The sequence below is a fragment of the Acanthopagrus latus genome, chromosome 7, assembly GCF_904848185.1.
Source record: "Acanthopagrus latus isolate v.2019 chromosome 7, fAcaLat1.1, whole genome shotgun sequence".
Classification (NCBI taxonomy): Eukaryota; Metazoa; Chordata; class Actinopteri; order Spariformes; family Sparidae; genus Acanthopagrus; species Acanthopagrus latus.
This window is the reverse complement of record NC_051045.1, coordinates 7869244-7890981: the sequence shown is the minus strand read 5'-3', so window position 1 is coordinate 7890981 and position 21738 is coordinate 7869244. Positions and strand designations below refer to the sequence as shown.

General features: G+C 40.1%; 1 protein-coding gene across 1 annotated transcript in view; it reads right to left on the bottom strand.

The window, feature by feature from the left end:
* LOC119023374 (metabotropic glutamate receptor 4-like) overlaps nucleotides 1-21738 on the bottom strand; it is a 194465-nt gene that overhangs the window by 22857 nt on the left and 149870 nt on the right. The window contains exons 4-7 of the mRNA XM_037105261.1: nucleotides 16459-16594; nucleotides 13146-13300; nucleotides 12348-12488; nucleotides 1232-1432 (exon numbers count right to left, since the gene is read on the bottom strand). Coding sequence (XP_036961156.1) covers nucleotides 1232-1432; nucleotides 12348-12488; nucleotides 13146-13300; nucleotides 16459-16594 — 633 coding nt within the window. The remainder of the gene's footprint in view (nucleotides 1-1231; nucleotides 1433-12347; nucleotides 12489-13145; nucleotides 13301-16458; nucleotides 16595-21738) is intronic.

The window sequence follows — 21738 nt, the reverse complement described above, 5'->3', positions numbered from 1 at the left end:
TCATGACATACCTCAAATAAACTCTAAACCCTAAATGAGTGGGCTAATTCAGCTCTCATTTCTAACATCAACGGGCAAGTTGTTTTTCCTCTTCCAGAAGTTCTCTTATTATTTTTTTTCTGAATCTATTGTAGATTATTCCTGTCATATACTTGCTGTGGCATAGCTGCCCCAAAGATTCCACTCTCTAATTGTCATAGAAGTAAGTCCATTAGTGTATAATCTTCTGCGAGGGTGGAGTGTGTTTCAGTCTGTGTCACACGGCTCGCTTTGCATCCCGATGGATAGCACTCTGACCTTCCACTCATCTGATGTACAATTAGCTTTGGTTGTTATAACCACTAAGGCTGAACTAAGTTAGACCCTGTTCTACGCACATTTATTTTTCTATTCTCGCCAGCCAGCATGTTCAGTTCGTTTACTGGTGGCCATCATGACCTCCTCATGTACCTAGCTTTTTTTTTTTTTAGCAGGCCTATAATTGATTTTCAAAGCGGATCTTACTTTCTATGTTGAAGTGTCGCTGCTGCAGAATCATGCAGGTGTTCAAAGTGTACATTAAAACCTAAAATTTACATTTCACAATTGTATTGAATTCCATTACATTTTAGGTGTTCAGCTTGTGCTGTTATAGAGAGCGACAAAGCCCTGTGACCTGCCTCATACCTACTTAGTGTATTTAACTCATACCTATTCCATCTCCAAAGATAGCTGCACACTTCATTCACCAGTAACACTAAAAAAAAAAAAAAAAAAAATAGAATTTAAGTGTGCATAGGACAGCCAAAGGGAACTGTTGTTGCCCTTTTTTTTTGCTGGTGCTGTGTGTTAACTCTGTTAGGTCTCTAATTTTTGCACAATTACGACTCTTGCCAGTGCTCTTCAAGCCGGAGATCTTCTGCGTGGGCAATTCAATGCTGACAAGATGAGGCGAGTTTTTCCACAAAGCACAGATCCTGCGCATCATCAACTATGATAAAATGCACCCTTCTGCTGCTGATTGTCAACCCTCCCACGGATCTCTGCCGCTTATAGTTGCTGGGAGTAATTTACATTCAGGAGCCTGATAATTGGACACCACTGTATACTCACAGGGCCTCTGCATGAGTATGGTGGTGAACCCATAAAAAAAGGATACTTGGTGATAAGTGTGTTTCCTGCATGGTGGTTGTTCATGTTCTTGATATTTTTAATATGTAGAGAACAATGGACGGTGCTAACAAGCATCTACCTGTGAAGTTGACATTGCGGATATACTTGAGCAGCAGTGTGCCGTTGATGGTGTCCATCTTGGAGCAGAGGCCGACTTTTCCAGGGCACAGATCTTTGTGCATGTTGTGTAGAGCGTGAGCCATGGCGTAAACGGCGTCGATCACAAACTGAACCTTGCCCTCTTGTTCGTAGGATGAATCTTTCCCGATCCGCTCATGATCTGAAAGACAGAAAAATTTTTTAAAAATGCCAAAACACAAATAACAACTCGGGAGGTAAAGCCCCGCATGGGTCTGACCTTGTAGATACGGCAATAAATATGACTGTGAGAGTTTTTCTTATATATGCTCCCGTGCTGTGTTTCAGTGGTCGAGTCCTTGCAATAATGGCAGCCAATCAAGACTGAAGTATATGAATGACACAATATTCAAAACAGAAAAGCTGCTCTACAATCAATCAAACATGTAAGAGCTAAAGGGTGATTGCTGGGTGTGTAAAAATCAAGCAAATGATAGCCTTTCAAGAGGCCTGATTACTCAATTGTCAACCATCGTCTTTTTTCCCACCGTATTTATTTAGAGACTGGTGTTGAATTGTGCATGTTAACCGCTAATTACATGCTTCGCCTTCAAGACATCAATCACAGAGTCTTCTCTCAGAAAATCTAAAATGGTCACAAGTGCAGCCTTTCTCATTATCGTCCGTCAAACAGTAATTGGACCTACTCGAGGCTGTTCTGTTAGACTCTTGTACGTCTTAACCCTCCTTTTTCAATGAAGCCAACAGCAATGCTGTATGATGACATGTAAAGATCGTAAGATAATTAAAAATGCGCATTAGCAACAGTTCCTGAGTGCAAAAAACAGGAATATGTTTTGGGTTTTTTTGGGTTTTTTTTTTCCACGCCTCGGGGTGCTCTCTTGTTTATATCATCTCTTAGTGTTTATCCCCCACATGGTCATGTGCCACCTCACATCCATTAATCAAGAGCACGGAGTGTGATAGAGTGGTAGCGGGGGAGTGGAAGACACAGCAAGACAGACCTAATCATTCTTCAGCATTAATGTAATTAGATATGACAGGTGTATATTAATCATGGCCGGGGTTGTTTCTAATACTTTGAAAATGTGTTAACCGCCAAACAAGGTTTCAATTAGAGGCTAAATATTTTATTAGCCGATGCGCTGCCAGATAGGTCGAGCACAAGGCGTGATACAAGGGCACTGTTAATGCTGAAAGTAAAAAAGAGAAAAAACTCCCAAAGCGAAAGCTGATATGAATGACGCTGATGAGGATTTAAACTTCTAAAGTAGCTCGAGTAGAAATTCAGACAATGTAGCACTTTACATTACATTGCTGGAAGGTGGTCTCATGTCCAAATAAGCACTCTGGTCACTTTTACACTAACGTCACGAGGCTAGTCTTACTAGGATGGATATAGTGACATTTCATATCACTTTCAACACGGCACAAAGTCTGAATTGAATCCTGTCCAGCTTTTCCCACACATAGACTTCACACCAGCAGGCTGCTCAGATATATTAGCAGCTGCCCAGTTATATGTGGCAACCTGTTTTAGCATTCAGTCTGAGGCAACAACACCATCCGAGATCGATAGCCCTCGCTCTCACCTTCCTGTCTACTGTCAATCACACATAAAGCATGTATCACAAAAAAGAGAAAATCGTTGAACAATCCAAATTCTCTTTTTGAACTCTGAATTGAACTGAATTTACTATCATAAATGATAGAAATAAGCAGCAAATCCTTCCTTTTAAAAAGCTGAAATTAGTTTTCTCTTTTACCATTTTTTGACCTGTAACTTGTATCAAATATAGCCCTGGCATTGTGCCTCTCAGCAGAAGAATTGCTGCGATGTTGGAATGCAGCTGTAATGTATGAGCCATTACACGTAGATATATTCAATATTGTAACATATTTCACATCTGAGAAGTGCTTTTTACACACATCGGTGATGTATTTGTCATGTATAAACCTACATAAAAGAAACAAAAGATCTCAATAGAATAGAGTTATCTGCACCCTCCATGCGAGTTGAAGTACCTATGAATTCATTCTTAAAGCTCAAATTGTCAGAATCATGAGAGAATTAGCGGAACAGAAGCGAGATAAACACTCTCGCAATCTCTCACCTCTGTTGTCTCTCAGATTCCAGCACTGGTACAGCTGTTGTGAGAGGGGACGGGTAAATATAGATGCTCCACATGTGGGACTGCTTTAACTTTCTTTTATATCAAATCATGTTTTGAACACCGCTTTTTCCTTCCCTCTCAATGAATGTGAGAGGATTACAACCTGGATTCTTACAATGTGAAACTAGCTGCTTGTGGCAGGAAAGTCATTTGAGAGACAATCAGCCAAGTTATTCAAAAGGTTTGAATTACAGAGCGTTGCAAACGAATCCCACCCCTCCGAGGAAAATTATATATTGTTTTAATCAGAAGCAGTGAAGACAAGTGATCGCTGAAGTTACAGATAATAATTGACACTTTTTTACTCATCGTGACAAGTCAAATCAAATGACTGACGCCGTGTAATAGAGGTTCATTTGCATTGGTTCAGCGGACAGTCTGTGTCAGTCAGGCCCCCTTGTGCTTTGAAGGGTGCTGCTTTTTTGAGAATAATTAAATCCCCTGGGTCTAAACTCTGCTCATCTTGAGGGGAAATAAATGTTTTGAAATGGAACGCTGTAACACAAATTATCCCTATTTCATCTGTGCCATTAAAGAATGACTTGAAAGAGTCTAAATAATGAGTCACATCAATAAGACGTAACGTGAAAAAGGTGTAAAAAGGCGACTTTAATCAATTTGATTTGCTAAATGGGTGTGCTCTGGTGGAAATTGGCACCACTGTGCTTTTTCACAAGCTGATTCCTAATTACCGAGGAGTTGTTGGGTTTTTTTTTTTGCTTTGACATTTTGCAATAATTATATATAATCTAAACGATCTGCTTAGTGTCATCAAGGGGGCTGTATCTGAGTTCTTTGCACCATTGCTTTTAATTAGGACTAACTCCACTGTTACTCAGCAAAACAGGCTTGGCCTTTTCACTGTCTCATACACAAGACGGGCACAGTGCAAGATAAACAGTGCATCATGATCAGATTAAAAATAAAATAAAAAAAAAACTCAACATGAAGCAGCTGATAAACCGGAATCATGTTTTGTTTGCACACCTTGTAAGACGTCTGAAGCAGCCTCTTCTTATCTCAACAGAAACACTTCAGTTTTTGGAAGTGCTGGCTTTACACAGATGAATAGTTTTTGTTTGTCTAGTTGATATAATCTATATGCTCCCTGAGTATTTGCTTGCTCCGAAGAGGCAATTTAACATCAGTGACAAGGCTCTGAATGTTAAAGGAGCTTGAGTATACAGCCAGTTGTTCCGTAAATGTGTCCTACAGGCAAAGTGAAGCACGGATATGCAGCCTTTGTGGCTCTCAAAGCCTCTCAATTTTTTAATCCCTCTCTTCAAATCACCCTCTTTCTTTCCTCCTCTCTCTTTTAATCATAGATATACAGACACTTAGCTAATTAATGACAAGATGAGCCATAACTTTTCACTTCTTCCTCGCAGCCGAAGGTCACCCCGATATAAGTTTGCATGTTTGGGTTTCGTGTAATATTCTATTTCACCCTCGCCGTCTGAACACACGTCAGTCAGGCAGGTCAGTCCTTTCTGACCTTTTTGGTTTTTGCTCCATTAAATGAAGCAGTTGGTGCTTGTGATCCCTTATCATGTGCTGAAAGTATCCAGTAGTTCAAATAGAAGAACAGAAAAGCTCTGCACAAACTGAATGTTGTTTTCTTTAAATTATATTTTTGACAGATGTCAGATTTGTTGGCATTATCTAAATAGAACTGATTTTTTAATTTTCTTTTTTATTTTGATTTTGCAGTTCCTGTTGATTTATTCATTTTCTATGAAGTAACGTCTTTGATGTTTAGTTTTAGTGGACATCATCCATGCGGGAAACTCTAAGAAATACAATCCACACAACACATATATAGTTAAACATACTGTATGTATGCAAGCTTTTCTTGTCTTAATTGGCTTCTAAATGTAGAAAAAGGCGGATGATACGATGTGCTACTGGAGCTTAATAACGTCAGCAATGCAAAACAAGCACTGATGTCGATGAAGACGAAGCGTTCTCTCAGCGCTCTCTGAGAGTTTCACACTTCAGGTTCTGAAAGAACATAGTGATCCAGAAAGCTCTAGGTCATACCATATGATCTTAATCACAATACTCCTTTGAGAGGGGGCAAATTGTTTCTTCTTTTTGCCTCCCCATTCATGCAAGTATAGAGGCTGCAAAAATGTCATTTCATTACTTGTGCCCTGTGTGATTTCTGTCTTTGTGATGCTGAAAATGACAAGCTTTCTTTCCAACTTATGTGATCCGATGATTTAGCAAAGTGGAGCAGGCTAGAGCGAGTGGGGTGGGAGTCCACTTTTCAGAATAATGCACAACACTGTTTTCATAATTTGATATATTCATATGTATTTTTATTTGTTTGATAGAAATACGGTATGTATCTTTTTTTTTGTCGATCATTCATCTTTATTTCTGTGCAAAATGCAGAAACTAATGGGCTCACAACAGGGTATTCATGTAATAATGGCCATTCTTATAGACTTTAGGCAACAGATGACATATTTATGCACGTGAAATGTTTAGCTGAAATGATTATTTGATTGATTGATTTGTTTTTCAGACTATAAACAAACTTTTAATTTTTTTTTTTTTGAGTTTTACTGTATTTATTTTTTAAATGGTTTCAACATTTGATACCTCTGACTTCTTCAACTTTTCTTCTGCAAAATGTGTCCTATGTTCATATGAGAACAAATATTAGTAGCAGCCCCCATCATGTTTATTACGTACTTCAATCCAAAGTCTTCGACCATTTCAGATTTAAATTCACATCTTAATGGGCAGCTGTGGCTCACGAGGAAGGGCAGTTGCCCACCAACAGGGTTGGCTCCATCTCCAGCTCTGGCCCCTGTCTACATGTTGGAGTTTCCTTGGGCAAGGCACTGAACCCCATACTGCTCCCGGTGTGTGAGAGTGTTAACAGTACTTTGAGTGGTCGGTACAGTCCATTTACCAAGCACAGTTTTATCCATCGTTTCACCCGTATTGTGCAACATTATATGAATTGCTTTTTGCTTCTTTCCTCACACTAAAATGAAATTACACTGTTGTCAATATCTATCAGTAAACATTCTGCATGATAATATACTGTAGCAGGCTATAAGCCTTTTGGGGCAAACTCCGGTTCCAACTTTATTCACCTGTATTACTTTGGCATGAACTTTCTACGGTGAAAGTTAAAATGATCTCCTAATATGGCCGTGGCATGGGGTTTGACAAATGTTGGACATCCATGAGGAACCCCTCCCATTTTCTTATTCTAATTAAGAGGATTGGGCATCATCGCCCGAGGAACAAAAATAGACAGCAGTGCTTGAGAGTGCTTGTCATCACAGCTTCAAAGGACACGGTCGGTCAGATGGAGTAAAGTCATTGCTGCAGCTGCAAGCTATGGCTGGCAAATGAGTTTGTCTTGCTCTAAATGCCTTTAAACAAGAATTGATTTTAGGAAATGTAAGACAATGGAAGTTGACTTCCTCTTTGCCGTCGCACACAGTAATTATTCTGAACCACTGCAGTTCAATCTTAATTTCTCCACAGTGTAGAAAACCTCCCTTTGTTGTCTGGCTTTTTTTATCTTTCAGACCTCGACATTTGCGCTGCACCTCAAGAAATCGAGGCTGTGTCAAACAATGCCTCACTTCACGTGGTGTCCTTGATGTCCTCAGTGTGCGGTGGACGTCAGCAAGTTGAGCAGGCATGTACTTTGTGTTTGGTAGCCTTGATGACTCATGTCTGCAGGGATGCAAAGCAGCAGAGTGACTCAAACCAGACTGCCTCCATTCAAACTGTGAAACTCGACATGTGCTTAAATGACGTCAATCAGACGCATCACACCTGCAGAGAGTGTCATCCTCGCCAAGACAGAAAACTTTAATTACAGGAAATTCTGCGTGAAATGCCTGGACTGTTGGCAAATTGCTCTGCTCTGTATTCTACTTTCAGAATTGCTTCCTATTAAAGGATGCAAAGCACTGAGTGATGCTGTTGTTCAAACCAGAGATATACCAGTAAAGCACTGAAACATCTGCTGTCATGCTTTTTATGCAGGAGCATTTTTAACAAGACAGATTGGAGGACTAGAGTTTATCTGCTCGCCCTCAAGTAATTATGATTGATGTGTCAGCCCTGCTCATTAATGGCCAACTGTGATGATAAAGGAGAATCTGATGCCGTGATACCGTGCAACCCTCTCTCTGTTATTACCAATTTGTCTCTCTTTTTCACAAGTTCTCGGTCGTATCAGCCAATTCTTGTTCATTCTGTTCTGCAAAACAGGATCATGTTTTATGGTTCAGTAGCGTGAAATAGTGTGGTGTACTACGAATGCTGCAAGCAGATCAAGTAGGAAACCAGAGAATTGTTGAATTCTACACAGCAAGGTAAATCTCTGTTTGTACTTCCTATGAACCTTTACATGTGTCACTCCCTGGAACAAGTTGACACCAAACCCATGTCTGCTTTTAGGAGAGAAACTAGAAGTGTTCTGTGATTTATAGCACAGTTTTGATATTTGAAACACAAGGGGAGGGATACAGTCAGGTCGGGCAACAAAGACCAATCAGACGACCAATTTAGCGCCTTCCGACATCAAGCGATAGGGCTATTACTGTGTTGGCAAGTGGTAGTGAATCAGTGTCTGCTGATGTCTGCCGACGGTGACAACACAGTGGGTAGTTGGATTGATGACGTTCGACAGTGGCCCCCAGTTACTGATGAAGATACTTTATAGGGATGAAAATCTTAATGTAATTCCGATTTTACATGTTAGACAATGGTTATAGCCTGACTGAAGACAAAATTCTGACCTTTCCGCCACATTTTAAGTGTTGAAGTATTATTTAATATACCACTGTTACTGTACTAGCTGCATGTAAATCTTTACAAAGCCAGTCATATTTAGTATTTCAAACAGCATAGCTGTGTACTTGTGGCAGGAGTTTTCTCTCTAACAGCAACACTAGGTTTTATAAAGTTGTTTAGGCTTTTGATTCCGTTGTCATAACAGCAGGTGAGCCGCGTGTGGATGAAAATTAATTGTTGCCAGATGCACTGACAAGTTTGTAAGAAACAACAGTATTAAGTAGGCCTACATAGAATAGCGACGGTCGATGGGAGGGGAAGAGCGAGGGCAGGGTGTCCACTAGTTAGTGGATCATGGATGGCGCCGTTTTTCAAAGTCTATATTTGCCACGATTGTCGGAGCAGCTGAGAACTGCATAGCTTCTTCCAGATTTCCTCGGATACATGTTGTCAAAAATGACATCACTCAGGAGCGGCTGTAGCTCAGCGGGTAGAACAGGTCGGCTAGTGATTGGAAGGTCGCTGGTTCAAGCAACATACTGAACCCCAAATTGCTCCTGATGTGTGGTTGGCACCCTGCATGGCAGCCTCTGCCATCACTGAGGGCCCTGCGATGAGGGTCCAGGGAGTACCCTGCCCTCGCCCTCCCCCATAAAAAAGGGATAAAGCATTTACAGACAATGGATGGATGGACATTACACAGAATAGTATGGAGATGCCACTGCAGCAATGGCGACCTGTCTGCTTCTGCTATTTGTTTTGCTACTGAATTTTTGTATAGTGGAATTGACTATTTGCTAAACCCCTCCCAGAGGCAGCCATTGTCCAATCAGATCTCAGAGGCAAGGCAAGCCTGTCGAGCTTTAGATTTTACCACACACTGTGCGAGTGTTGAGAGAGTTGTAAAACTGTATGATAATTATTTTTTTACCCCCCTTATTTATATAAATGACACATCCAGTTGAACAACATCAGTAAAACGTGGGATTTATTGCAGCACGGTTGCATTAAACAGCATTAGTTTTAGCTGAGTGACCCTAATAAACTGACAACAGGGTGTATTCAAACACATCTGCTGAAAATTCAAGTAGGCAGCTTATGGCCCGTTGAGGTAGTCTTGACAGTGTTTTGCTGCTCCCTGGGAAAAGGAAAACACAGAGCAGTCTAATGACCTGTGGGCTGGGGTTGACGATGTAGATCTGAAGCTACAAAGTAAATCCCGGCCTCTCGGGCAGCAGATACAACACTGGGGGGAAAAAGCAACAGCAGTAGCATTTGAATTATACATCTGCACTCCGTGTTGTTTTCCTTGCTGTCGACGCCAGGTACAATTTCATGTCTCAGGCCTGGAAAATGACCTGTTACTACCCTGCTGTTATGGCACATAAATCAGTTCCCTGTGATTTGTGTTGTGCGATTAAAAGCTTTGATATCTCGCAAATGGAATAATTACATGCTCATCTAATCATGTTAGTACTTTAAGAATATCATTTTGCAGTCCCGGTGTATGATTACAGTCTTCCACAGATTTTTCACAGAGGAATTTACACTTTCTGAATATTAAGATCCTGATATATATATATATATATATATATATATATATATATATATATATATATATATATATATATATATATATATATATATATATATATATATATATATATATATATATATAAAAAAAGGAAAATATTATACTGGCATTGTGTAGGCTACTTTAATACAATATAATCGAGTTAACAACAGATTGGACTGTACTGTACTTGATGTATTTTGCATGGTCTACACGCAGTACGGTATTCTGGTGACTGATGGACAAAAAGTGAGGACAGGAAATGGTCGTGCTTGCAGGAGGAACAATGGAGAGGATAGTGATTTCAAAAGGCTGTGAGTGAAATGATTGTACCTCTTGCCTGTAAAAATGTACTGTGCCCCAGAGGCTACTCATAGGAAGAAAAGGGCCTGCAGCAATTTAGCTCAAGAGCAGCCACCATGACAACTGATAAATAGGTCTACAGAAATCATTTCAGATGACTAGTTCTCTCGAAGTGTGGATTATTGGAAGCATCTCTCCCTTTTGCCAGGGGACACACTTTTGTTTGGAGGAGCGACAATTAAATCTCTGCCTAATTGTTTAGCTTTGCCTATTCATCTATTGTACCAATTTAGCACGTCACCTATGGTATTTGGTGACATTTTGAGGTCGCTGTGTCCTATATCAGCCAGATTAGAAAGCCAAATCCAATTATTCTATTTCAGAAAAAAACACAATATGACTATACCATCTGTTCTGCACATCGTTCTGATTGTGACGTCTTCGAATGAGAGTGCCTCACTCACTCTCCGAAAGGGCTTGAGCAGCATCTTGCTGTTTACGACTTTGCTTTTCTGTCGCGAGAACAGTGAAGCGTGCAACAGGTGTACCTGCGCACGAAAATGTTGAGACTGAAGACTGTTTTTCTTCCCGAATTACAGTAAATGGTTCTATTATGAACAATTCAGATGCAAACTGGAACGAGAACTTCTCCTGTATCAATCAACAGTAAATGTCACTTATATACATATTTTACTTGCAGTAGACAACTTTTTTTGCTTTAACTTAACGTTTTAAAGTGAGTACATATTGCACAGTGTACTGAGATAACTGTGGAAAAGAAAAGACACCATCCACATATAGATTTGTTCCCTTGAATCCTTGCTTTCAGTATGCAATTCGGTCTGCCACTCGTCTCATTTTTCCCAGAAAAAACAAAGGTCAAATTACGGCACAAGGGGAGTGTGTCCTCCATAACAAGAGGAGGCATTGTTTCCCTGGTCGCAGTCAACGGGTAAAGGTGGAACAACAGGAATAACTATGGGAACTCTACACTGCAGAAGGAGAAGATCCCCACTGATGGAGGAGGCAAAGATGGCGAAGAGGAAAAATGATCAAGGCCGAGATAAAACACGATCGACGGGATGGGCATTTACTCGATGGAGAGAGTTGAAAAGTTGTCTGTCTCCGTTTAGACAATCATCATTATAGTTTAACAGCAGGTTAAGACTTTACATTTTTTCCATCCATATTTTTTAACTGAAAGTCCACAAGACTATGTGGTTGCAGGTGGGCAAGAAAACCTACATTGTTTATGTTTCAAATGCTTATCATGCATTTTAGATCATTTTCTAATCTCGCTGCACACCAGCTGTGTTCGCTCCATGTGTTTCATTCACCAACTGCTGTCTTCCGGTGATTGGATGACTGAGGCGGCTTCTATGTATACAGCACAGCCATAAGGAACAGTTGGCATGCCTCCCCATGTACCTGATCAACATCGAACATACCGGACAACATTAACAAATATTCCAGAAGTCAGAGAAACAGTGTGTGGGAGTTTTCTCATGTGTATTGGGATATAAATGAACATCAGATGTCTGCCCTCTCCTCAGGATCGATAGCCTACAATAGTACATGAAAGCTCTGGCATTTAGACTATTGCACTGATACTTTCTTTACTGGAAATATCTTACAACTTTGAATCATTCGTATAACTATGCCAGCTTTCCTGTGTCTCTGTAAGCAGCACACAGTTTATGTGGTCTGCACTCTGACATTAGCAGTATTAGTTAACCCTACAAGCAAATCGGCGTTTCTCTGACTGATTCTCCTGTCTTGCTTTTTCTGTTGTATGAAACTCCAACACATAAAACTAATATATGAGATTTAATAAGAAACATTACACCTGCCAGCTCTAAATCAGAGTTCTTGAGATGCCCTGATTGGGGTGGGAGATGGGTCTGCAGAGCCCACTGACATAAATGACCTGAAAGCTTGTTTCTAATGGGGCTGATTGGATTTACTATTGATTATAGTTTCAGCGCATGCCGTGGCGTAGTTCTGTGATTGCTATTTTTGCCAACAGACAGCTAATGGGAGCATTACTTTCTCTCAAATGGAATCAGAGACTCACATTCACTTATGTGTGCACCTATTACATTTAACTTAAATTAGAGCACCTTGATTGTTTTTTTGTTTTTTTTTCCTGGATGACAAATACATTTACCTATGCATACTAAGTACACAGATACACACATAATGTATTCAAAGGAGACACAATCAATACACCTCTCCATTGACCAAGTGCATGTGTTGCAGACTTGTGGACTCACTTGTGCATTTTTTGATGCCGGATCCTTTCTTCACTGCGTGCCGACTGAGCTTGCACTGGAAGTTATTCTCCCAGAACTCCGCAAACCAAATATTCCGCCTGTTGTTCTCTAATGTCCGGCTGATGAAGTAGCGGTCAAAACCTGAAAGAAACAAGGTGCTGTCAGAATTGAACGATTTTACCTTTGATCGTGTTAGTTGTTGATCAGGTTAAAGTTTCTGGTCCAGTTAAAACTTTGGCGATGAGCTGAGTATTTTCCTCAAAGCCCAGCTTCAAATTTACCAGAACAGAAGGCCTTCAATCAGAGACATCAGCAGTCCAAACTCCTAGTAAAACAGTTGGAATGAAGTCAGCTTTGACAGAGTAGTTAAGGGATTACCATTCTACCATGCTGAATTTACTCTGATGAATGATTTTATTTTCAAAACATTTTCATTAAACCCAGTTCTGAAGAATTTTCAACAGCCATAGGGGAGTATGCAGCTATCTGATGTAACTGAAACATACAGTGGAATCTGCTGTATTCATATTGTGCTGTAGTCTGCAAGTGCATTTTCTGTTACGAATGGACATTCACCGTTGACCACATTTTTTGGGAGTCAAAATGAAATGGTAAGTGACGGCGATGACAGACCATTTGATGTTCAATGTGGCTGCACGTGGGAAAAACACTAGAGGGTAAAACACACCAATGACTTATCAAACTGTAATTTATTTTGTATGTAGAAGAAAAAATAGAAGAAAATTAACCGTTGATGACATTTCTGTAGGGTAAGGTCAAGACGTGTGTCATGAATACCTTTGATGGACTGTCGTTTTGGTAGGATGGTGACGGCGCCTTCTGCCATTTCCTCTTGGTTCAGTATCGGGGTGATTTTGGAGCCCCAGCTGTCTGAACCCACCCAGATGAAATGGCCTGTTTGATTGGCCTTCTTAGCTGCCTGAAGGAGCCGCCTTTGGGGAAAAAAAGAAGAGGGAGAGCAAGCTATAATTGTATGATGTTGACTTGTCAGTGTTTTTTTTTTTTTTTACTTATTTCACGGGCATACAGTGATGTATTACCCAAGAAAATAGGTTTGCTATTTAAATGTACCCTTAAGACAGTGTAGCTGCCATACAGCTGATGCCATGACAAGAATATTCTATTCTGAGTATGAACAAAGTGGCACTGAGGCGCTTTAGTAGAACTGAACAGCCACCATAGACACACTATCCATTCCCAGTACTGTGGAGTTCTTGTTGGCGGTGGCAGAATGACACCCTTGCCACATTTGTCCAGGCTTGTTGCCAGTGGAAGTAAGTTTGGGGAGCTGTAAAAAAAAAAAGAAAAAACTGCCTAGAAGTTCTGCTGCTGCAGCAGACTTATATCAAGAAAGCTTGAGCACAGCAACATAAAATTAAAACACAGCCACCTGGCATGTGATGCATTACCGACCTTCACCTCGCCCCTAAGATGATCAGACAAAAAAATAAATACGCATCACAGTGTATCGTAGCAGCCGGTTGTTGTTGTTGCATAAAGGACGGTATAGCCTTGTCAAAGCATGGCTACAGTTTCTTTGTAAAAATGTATATGAGTGGATGACAGTGAGTCATCCAAGTAACTTTATGTCTCGTTACATTAGTTTTATGACCCAAGAGATTCATGTTGGATTGGTAATGAATTTCTCCCCCAAGTCTGGTCTCCACGAATTCAGAGAAATGAGCATGTCTTAAGATGCAATTATGTGTTCCACGTAGGAAAAGATGAGAGAAATAGATTTTCTCACCGTCAGGAGAATGCATAATGGAGACGAGATTAGACGGTCTGATTTGAAAGTAACACAGTGAGAAGTGAAGGTGTTGTGTCAGGCTCGTGAAAGGGGCATGTACACTACCTTAAAGTTGGCCCAGACACACATCCCAACTAATAAGTTTTTCATCTATCTAATCACATTTTTGTGCTCATGTTACTAAATGTCACAAAGAACAGTTGGCTAAAAGACACCTTTAAACCTGGCTGGACTGGAACAGGCTAACCCACAAACAAAATTTCTCTTTTTTTCTCTTTATCACCCCCATATATTTCTACAATTAGTATAAAAAAATAGAAATATATTTTTAGACTTCATCACAATGCACATAAAAATGTGTCTCCTGAAAAGCAATTCATAGATGCTAAGACTAGCTGACAAAATCAAATATCACAATATTTTGGACTACATAGACCAACTGTTAACATTTAACCATGTACCCACTGAGAATATTCTTGACCAGTGGTGTATGTGGTATATTTTGTATACAGACACATTCCCTGCTAACGGCTTCACTAGAACAGTCGGAGGCAAAGTGTGAAGCACACTATAAGAAGCCCAGTGTGGGAAGATTTTCCCCCAGAAAGTGTAATATAAGTTCAAAAAAAAAAAAAACGTGTGATGCTTCTCTTCAGTTTAGTAATAGTAATAGCACTATGCTGTACACCCTGCAGAAGAAAAAGATCACGATGCTGCTAGCCGGGGGGAGAGAGTGTGATAAGCTTGTCCGAGGAGACATGCTGCCAATCAGTGTGGTCGAGGGCAAGGGATTGAAAGAGCTAGCCTGGTACCTCAAGGCCAGTGCATTATGCCATTGAGAGCTACGGTGATTAAACACAGAGAAGAAGAAGAATTGACAAGTTAGCTACCAGTCAATGAGTGTAAGGCTATCAAACCAAAATCAACCTAAACTGACATTCCTATTTTTTACCAAATACCTCCATATCAATGGTGTAACACAATTGCAGCAATGACAACTGGTGCTACAGAATATCAACCCGTCGAGACTTTTGATAAATAATCATCAGTGGTAAAGTAAATGATAAGATGATGCGGTATATAGTCTCATATCATGATAACAATCATATCAATATATTACCGCTGTCCCAATAACTAGAACAGTATAACATTATAGGGCTCCATCCAAGCAGCTCAAGTCGAATTGCAGACAATTTTGAGTTCTTATTAGGCCGCTGCCAGCTCATACTTACTGGGTTCAAGGATAAAGCAGGCATGCAGCGCTGAAATCCCCCTGGCTTTCTGTAATTACTATATATCCAGACTATTACCCGTTATCAGGACCGGATTAAGTCAATGAGCACTGGGACTTCTGCCCTGGTCATCATGAAGAGACCGCCCCAAATCACTGCCCACTTCCACTAGGAATACACTGGCCTACTAACCGGTTGTTGGGGAACAACGAGGGCCACAACAGTGCTGCGTGTGTTGATCCAGCCTACGAAGTAATTAATCTTGTTAGTTGTTACTACAGTCTACCGGTCTTAATAAATCTCCAACAATTGAGTGGAAAATCCATCTGAAGCACAAGGAAACATGAACAGTTATATAGCAGAGGTAGTATCAGTGATGGGAGTAGCTCTTGGATCATTTTAGCAGTATTCAGTAGTATTACTGCAGTGAAAAAATACTCAGCAGATGTATTATCAGCAAAAAGCTTAAGTCTGCAGTATCTAGAATGATCCCTTTCTGAGTGTTTTGTATGTAACTCCTGACTAAACAGTGAACTGTAGATGCTATTGTCAAATAAATGTAGTTATGACCCTTTGAACTCTGGTGTGTGTATGTGTGTATATAAAGTGTAAGTAGTATACTGTAATTCAAAAACGAAAAGGCATTGTAATTCCATTTAAACATACTATATAGGAGACAATTTAATGCATGCTACAAAAGCAGCCCCTGGGTGAAGTTATAATGGCACGTTTTTTTTGGGGTTTTTTTAAAGTTTAACTTCAACTCAGTTTAATTGCTCACAAGGAGAAAATATGACAGGAATGTTACATAAGAATGTTACAAAAGAAATATCAATCAGTGGGTGAGAGTGCTTAAGTGGCTGTGAGGAGATGTGTTGTCCACATTGTGTTATCCATATTTTTCCATTTTTCCCTGCTAAAGTTTTTTTTTTTTTCACTGACTTGAAATGGGGGTCTTAGGACAGAGGGTGTTGTAAACTGTAGAGATTGTAAAAGCCCCCTGAGGCATGTGATTTTGGACTGTTTAAATAAAAAAAAATGACTTATTGAGATAAGTTGGGTTAAAGCGATATTAGCCGACAAGCAATTAGGATTCTGCTGCACTCACCTGATGTCGTCCTCGTTGGCAAAGATAATGACGACCCGGGCGTTAGGGTTCTCGCTCAGCCGGCGGATGATCTTGTCAAACTCTCCAGATTTTGGCTCACGGGGTATTTTCACTGTCTGGGAGATGCACAGACCACCTAATTGGAAGACAAAAAGAGAAAAGTTTCCATATTGAAGAGGTTTTACCTGTGAAACGTCTGAGCAGATCTCATTAGCAGACACATTAACATCAAGTGCATAAATATCCTGCGGTACAATGTGTGTCTTTTCTTTCTTTCTTTCTTTCTTTCTTTCTTTCTTTCTTTCTTTCTTTCTTTCTTTCTTTCTTTCTTTTCTCACTCAGCAGAATTATTTGTTGGATTCTTGAAATATGTTTGACTTATTTTTTAACCCATAAAAATCTTTCTCAAACCTCTTGACTTTTTTCTATTTTATGATAGATGTGCTATTAAACGTGTACAGGTGCAATATTTCCCAGCTTGAGGGATGAAAGGTATTAAAAAAAAAAAAATCTTTCCTCAGACCACAAGGGGCAACTTTTGAGACATAGAGACCCATCAATTCAGTTTATGGGTCCTGCCAGGGAGACCAGGGGGAATTGGGTCACATTTGGAAGTACATAAATTTTGTAATTGAAAAACTGGTTCAATATGGTCTGAGCCATTTGTCTTGTTACGTCAGCTGTTGCTTTTTATTTAACTTAAAAACTCTCGTTTACCAAATATCTTCTTTGAAATCTTAAGATTGAACCATCTCAGATTGAAAGAGACACAAATCCAGTCAACATGCTTGTAAACGTAGAGCGTTGTCCAGAGAAATTGATCAGTTCACCTCGTTAGGAAATACCTACGACTACTGTAATTCCCCCCGGATTGGTTTAAAAGAGAGTCCTAACCCTCCGGTATTGAGCACGTCTAAATGCGGCAGGGGGCGTCCCATGGTTACCAACAAGCAAAGGCTTTTAATTCCCCATGCAGCATTTCAGGATAACCCTTTTGTCGCCTTGCCAAAATGCCACGGAGAGTTATGTGCATGCTAATGAATTTCCCTTTCGTGACACAGTACAAAGCCAGCCCCAATGAACAATCAATGCAGGAATAATACCCTCTAGTTCTGTTCATGGCAGCCAGACTCACACCATAAAACAAAGCCTGGCCCCAGCTCAGGAATTAATAGGTTGGGTAACTGGAAATATGAGTAAAGAAAAGGGGATGCCATTAATTTAACAATGTTGTCGGGCTGCACCGCTCATGGGTACAAAAAAGTCACTTTCGGTTAAGTCAGTGAGGGACTTGAGTCAGCGGCACGCTCTGTTGTCCTGATAGTGCACTCTGGATGAAGTTAATGATGTTTGCTTTTTCTTCAAAAACCCGTAGTTTTTGGTCCTCCACTGGGGCTGTGGGTTTCCTTTGGTCATGCATGTCACAGCTAGAACATGAACAAATTCTGGCTTAAACATTCACTCAGCTGTTTAATGGATAACACTGTGAGGAATGGGTTCATTCCTTTGTGTGTACTGGCCCATGTCTTCTATAAGGGCATGTTTCCTTTGGCACTCAGGAAAGAGCGTTTTCTTTTCAGCACAGCCACATCGAACACTTACTAATTTACTTTTTTTCCACTTCTTATGTCTAACTTGGATATCACAGTGAACGCAGATCTCATCAGAAAGAGTCAGGATTTCCAATGGTTCCACGGTAGATATAGACCAGATCACAATGTTTGTTTACAACAACTTCCAGATGGAAAACCCCACCATTACACATCAGCTTACATACAACTTCACTGTCTTTTTTTGTTATATTGAAGTAGATACATGTAATTAAGCTAAAATGCATGTCTGATCCCATTCATTTAATAACAAACTTTCACGGATGCCAGGTTGGAGACCTTATTTACCTCTTGGGCCAGAGACAAAAAAAAAAAAAGTTTGAGTTTTTAAGCAAAACTAGCAGTTAGTCTGAGATGTTGCTGTTTTGTAAATATTTAAGATACTAGCAAAGCACAGTGGAAACATCAGAAAGGTTAGACTATCATGTTTATTATACATATTTAAAGGTCATACTGTAGTTACAGCTGGAAATGACAAACAGAAATATACAAGTTTGCTATTTTTGCACACAACTTCCAGTTTTCTACCCAGAAGTGACTGTCACAGTGATTTGGCCCATTATGCTGAACAACTAGGGGTATAACGGGACATGTGAAAGCAGACAGGGTTAATGACATTTCGGAGGTAAAAGACAAATACATCACATTTTTACAAAAAAATGCATCAACACGGCAAATATGACTTATGTGACTGTGAACGTTCACTGCTTATTGCTTCAAGACCTACAGGCTGAACCAGCTGCCTCAGATGGACACAAGGTGGATCAAACTGTAACTTAGAAGATAAAAATAAAAATGTGCAAAACAAATTGTAAAAATGAAAAAGTGAAAGAAAGCTAGCCTTATTCATTTCGGATTTTTTGTTTCTTTTCTCATGTTGTACTGAACTCTGACCCCAAAACTGAGGCATGTACCAGACTTGAGTCTGTGTACTGTTACCACCCGAGTTAGCCAGGGGGCAGGATTTATGAACGATGCATATGGACAAAAAAAACGTCTGTGTCTGCCATTTCCTCATTTGCACACCACTGACACATTGTACAGCTTGAGGGTGAAACAGTGAGGTGAAAAAACCAAATCTAATTATTAAAAGATGTGTAGGTTGCAGTCCTCACAGCGATCTATAAAACACCAATACATTACCTAATAACTTTGTTAATTTTTACAGTTTAAATTCATTGACCTGATCTTGAATAATGACCGCAGTGTGCTCAATTTCATCACTGCTGTAATTCACATGGGAAGGATCATTTCATTTCTCTGTGTGATCGTCTCATTTTATCCCTTATTGTGAAGCAATCTGTTTCCATGTGATAGTAAACAAATGAATTGATCATTTTATTTCATACTGATACATATAGCCAGAGCTCCACATCTTCGTCACAAGTAATAATGGCTGCTGTGATTTTGTTGCACCACAGTCTGCAGCTCTACACCACTTCCTTGCTGCTCTTTCACTGATAGGGGTGACTACTAGTGTAGCAGGCTTAAGTCTTGATGTGCTTCTGCATGCACACCCAGTTTTACAAGGATTGAGATTTCCAAAACAGCACAAAAGATTATTGACAGAGGAATGTGTGTGTCGTTATGTGTATATTTATTGTAGTTTTAATCTTTAAATAAAGCAGTTCACAGTATATTCCTGCAGTCTGCTGTATGTGCTCCTGGTTGTCCAGTGTTTGCTGAGACTGAAGCCGAGGTTTATCTGTCTACATCACTGTGTCACTGCACTAAAACTACCCGGACAGGCACGTGGGAAATTTAGTACCAGCAGAGCAGCGGCTCTCTGCTCTGAGAGGCTCTATCAATCATTAGATTCTATGTCTTTGCCTCAGTGGTACTTCAGTCCCCAGTTCCCCCAACATCTGCTGTGTGGAAGCAGAGCACTCAAGCCTTCCTTTTCTTCTCCCCATCACATCACCCAGGCAGCAGGCTGCAGCTTTGTTTAACCTCAAGAGAGAAAACCAGGAGGACCGAGGGGATGAGATCCCGGCCCCTGGGAGTTACGGCACGCGGAACGGGGCTCGCTGTGGGACCAGTGTTGGAACTCTCTTCTTTTTAAGGGGTAGACACAGCAATTCATTACATTACAAACCATCCAGTCAGTCACATGCATCTGTCCATCCATTACTTTCTAAGTACAGGATATGGTCCCTTGACTGAAGAGAACCAATTCGGTCTCCATGACATGGAGCAACTACTAAACAATACACTCAATCCCCACATGCACCGAGTATAAAGCTTTGTTTTTCTGTTCTCTCCTTACACTCTTCGCGGGGTGCCACATACATGCGAAAACACCAAACTAATGTATATTATTATTATTTCCATGTTAAAATATATTTTGCACATTGATTTAGCCAGTAAGGCTGCTCCATTATGATATTTTCATGTGGCTTTTAATTGGCCTTGCTGATTGCATATTTTATATTAATTTAAGATAATGAAATTAGTCTCTTTAGAGTAATCAGATTTTCAATAAAACACTTTGCGAGATTCCATTTTGCCATTGGACAGGATGTAATTAGATAGATAAAGAAAGACTCCCCCTGCGCTTGTCTGCACACTGCTACTTATTAGACTTCACTTAAAGTGAACCAGACCACCATCTCCCATCTCATTTTACTTTGTAAACACAAGAGCATAGAGAAAACACAATTATGAAGCAATTAATTACAAATGTGGAAAGTAAAAAAAAAAACTCAATTTACCTGTTTGTTTGCTTCTTCAGCGACAAACAGGGTCATCTGGTGATTAATTATGTTATATATCAAAATTATCTGACGATGATATCATCAGATTAACAATCAGTGGCTTGTGCAAACCAGACTGAACAACAGGGGTTATGCTTTAAGGTTTTACAATGCGTAAAACAAACCAAAACAATAATTACTGTTCGCATTTAACTAGCCTGCTATTTTTTTCACGATGACCTGTTGCAGTGCGCCAAAACCCAATAAATTACTTAAATCATCAAGTGCAAAGTCTAATCTACTGATAAAGTGAAGGGACCTTTATTCTACAGATTCGGCAGAAAACTTCTTGAGCAGAGTGCTACTCCCCCAACACTCATCCTATACCGCTCTTAAGATCTGAGCCACGTCTAAAAACCAGCTCTAAAAATATCCGTTGCTGAGGAGACCGCGAGCCTCCTCTCGCGTGTCTTTCATTGTCAGCCCCAGTCTGTGCTCTCCTAATGGCTCAGAACACTAATATTCCTCCTCATTTGACACCCGTGGGAGAGACAGTGCTGCCATAAACATTAAATATTCCCTGGCACAGTCCCTGATTGCAGCACAGCTCCCTTGCTAGGTGAACAGTGGTGCAGAAGCACACAAAGTACACCCAGGTGGGCGTCGTGGTGAAGGTGCACGTATATAAATAGCCTGTTTATTGGGATGCCCGTGGTCGAAATACCAACACAAAGCAGGCTTAATTTGCCGCCGGAGGACACTGCAAGAAACGGAAATACAGGGAACTAATACTAATCTAAACTAAACAAATACTTGTCACTGTACTTTAAATTCCCTCCTGAAAAATGATAGTAGTTTCATCCCCAGATTGACAAATACTGCCTGATTATCTATATTTGACAAGCTGCTCTGAACAATTTACAGACAAAAAAACCCCCTAAATTCTTGTCTTTGTTACTTGTCTCTACCTTTTATGT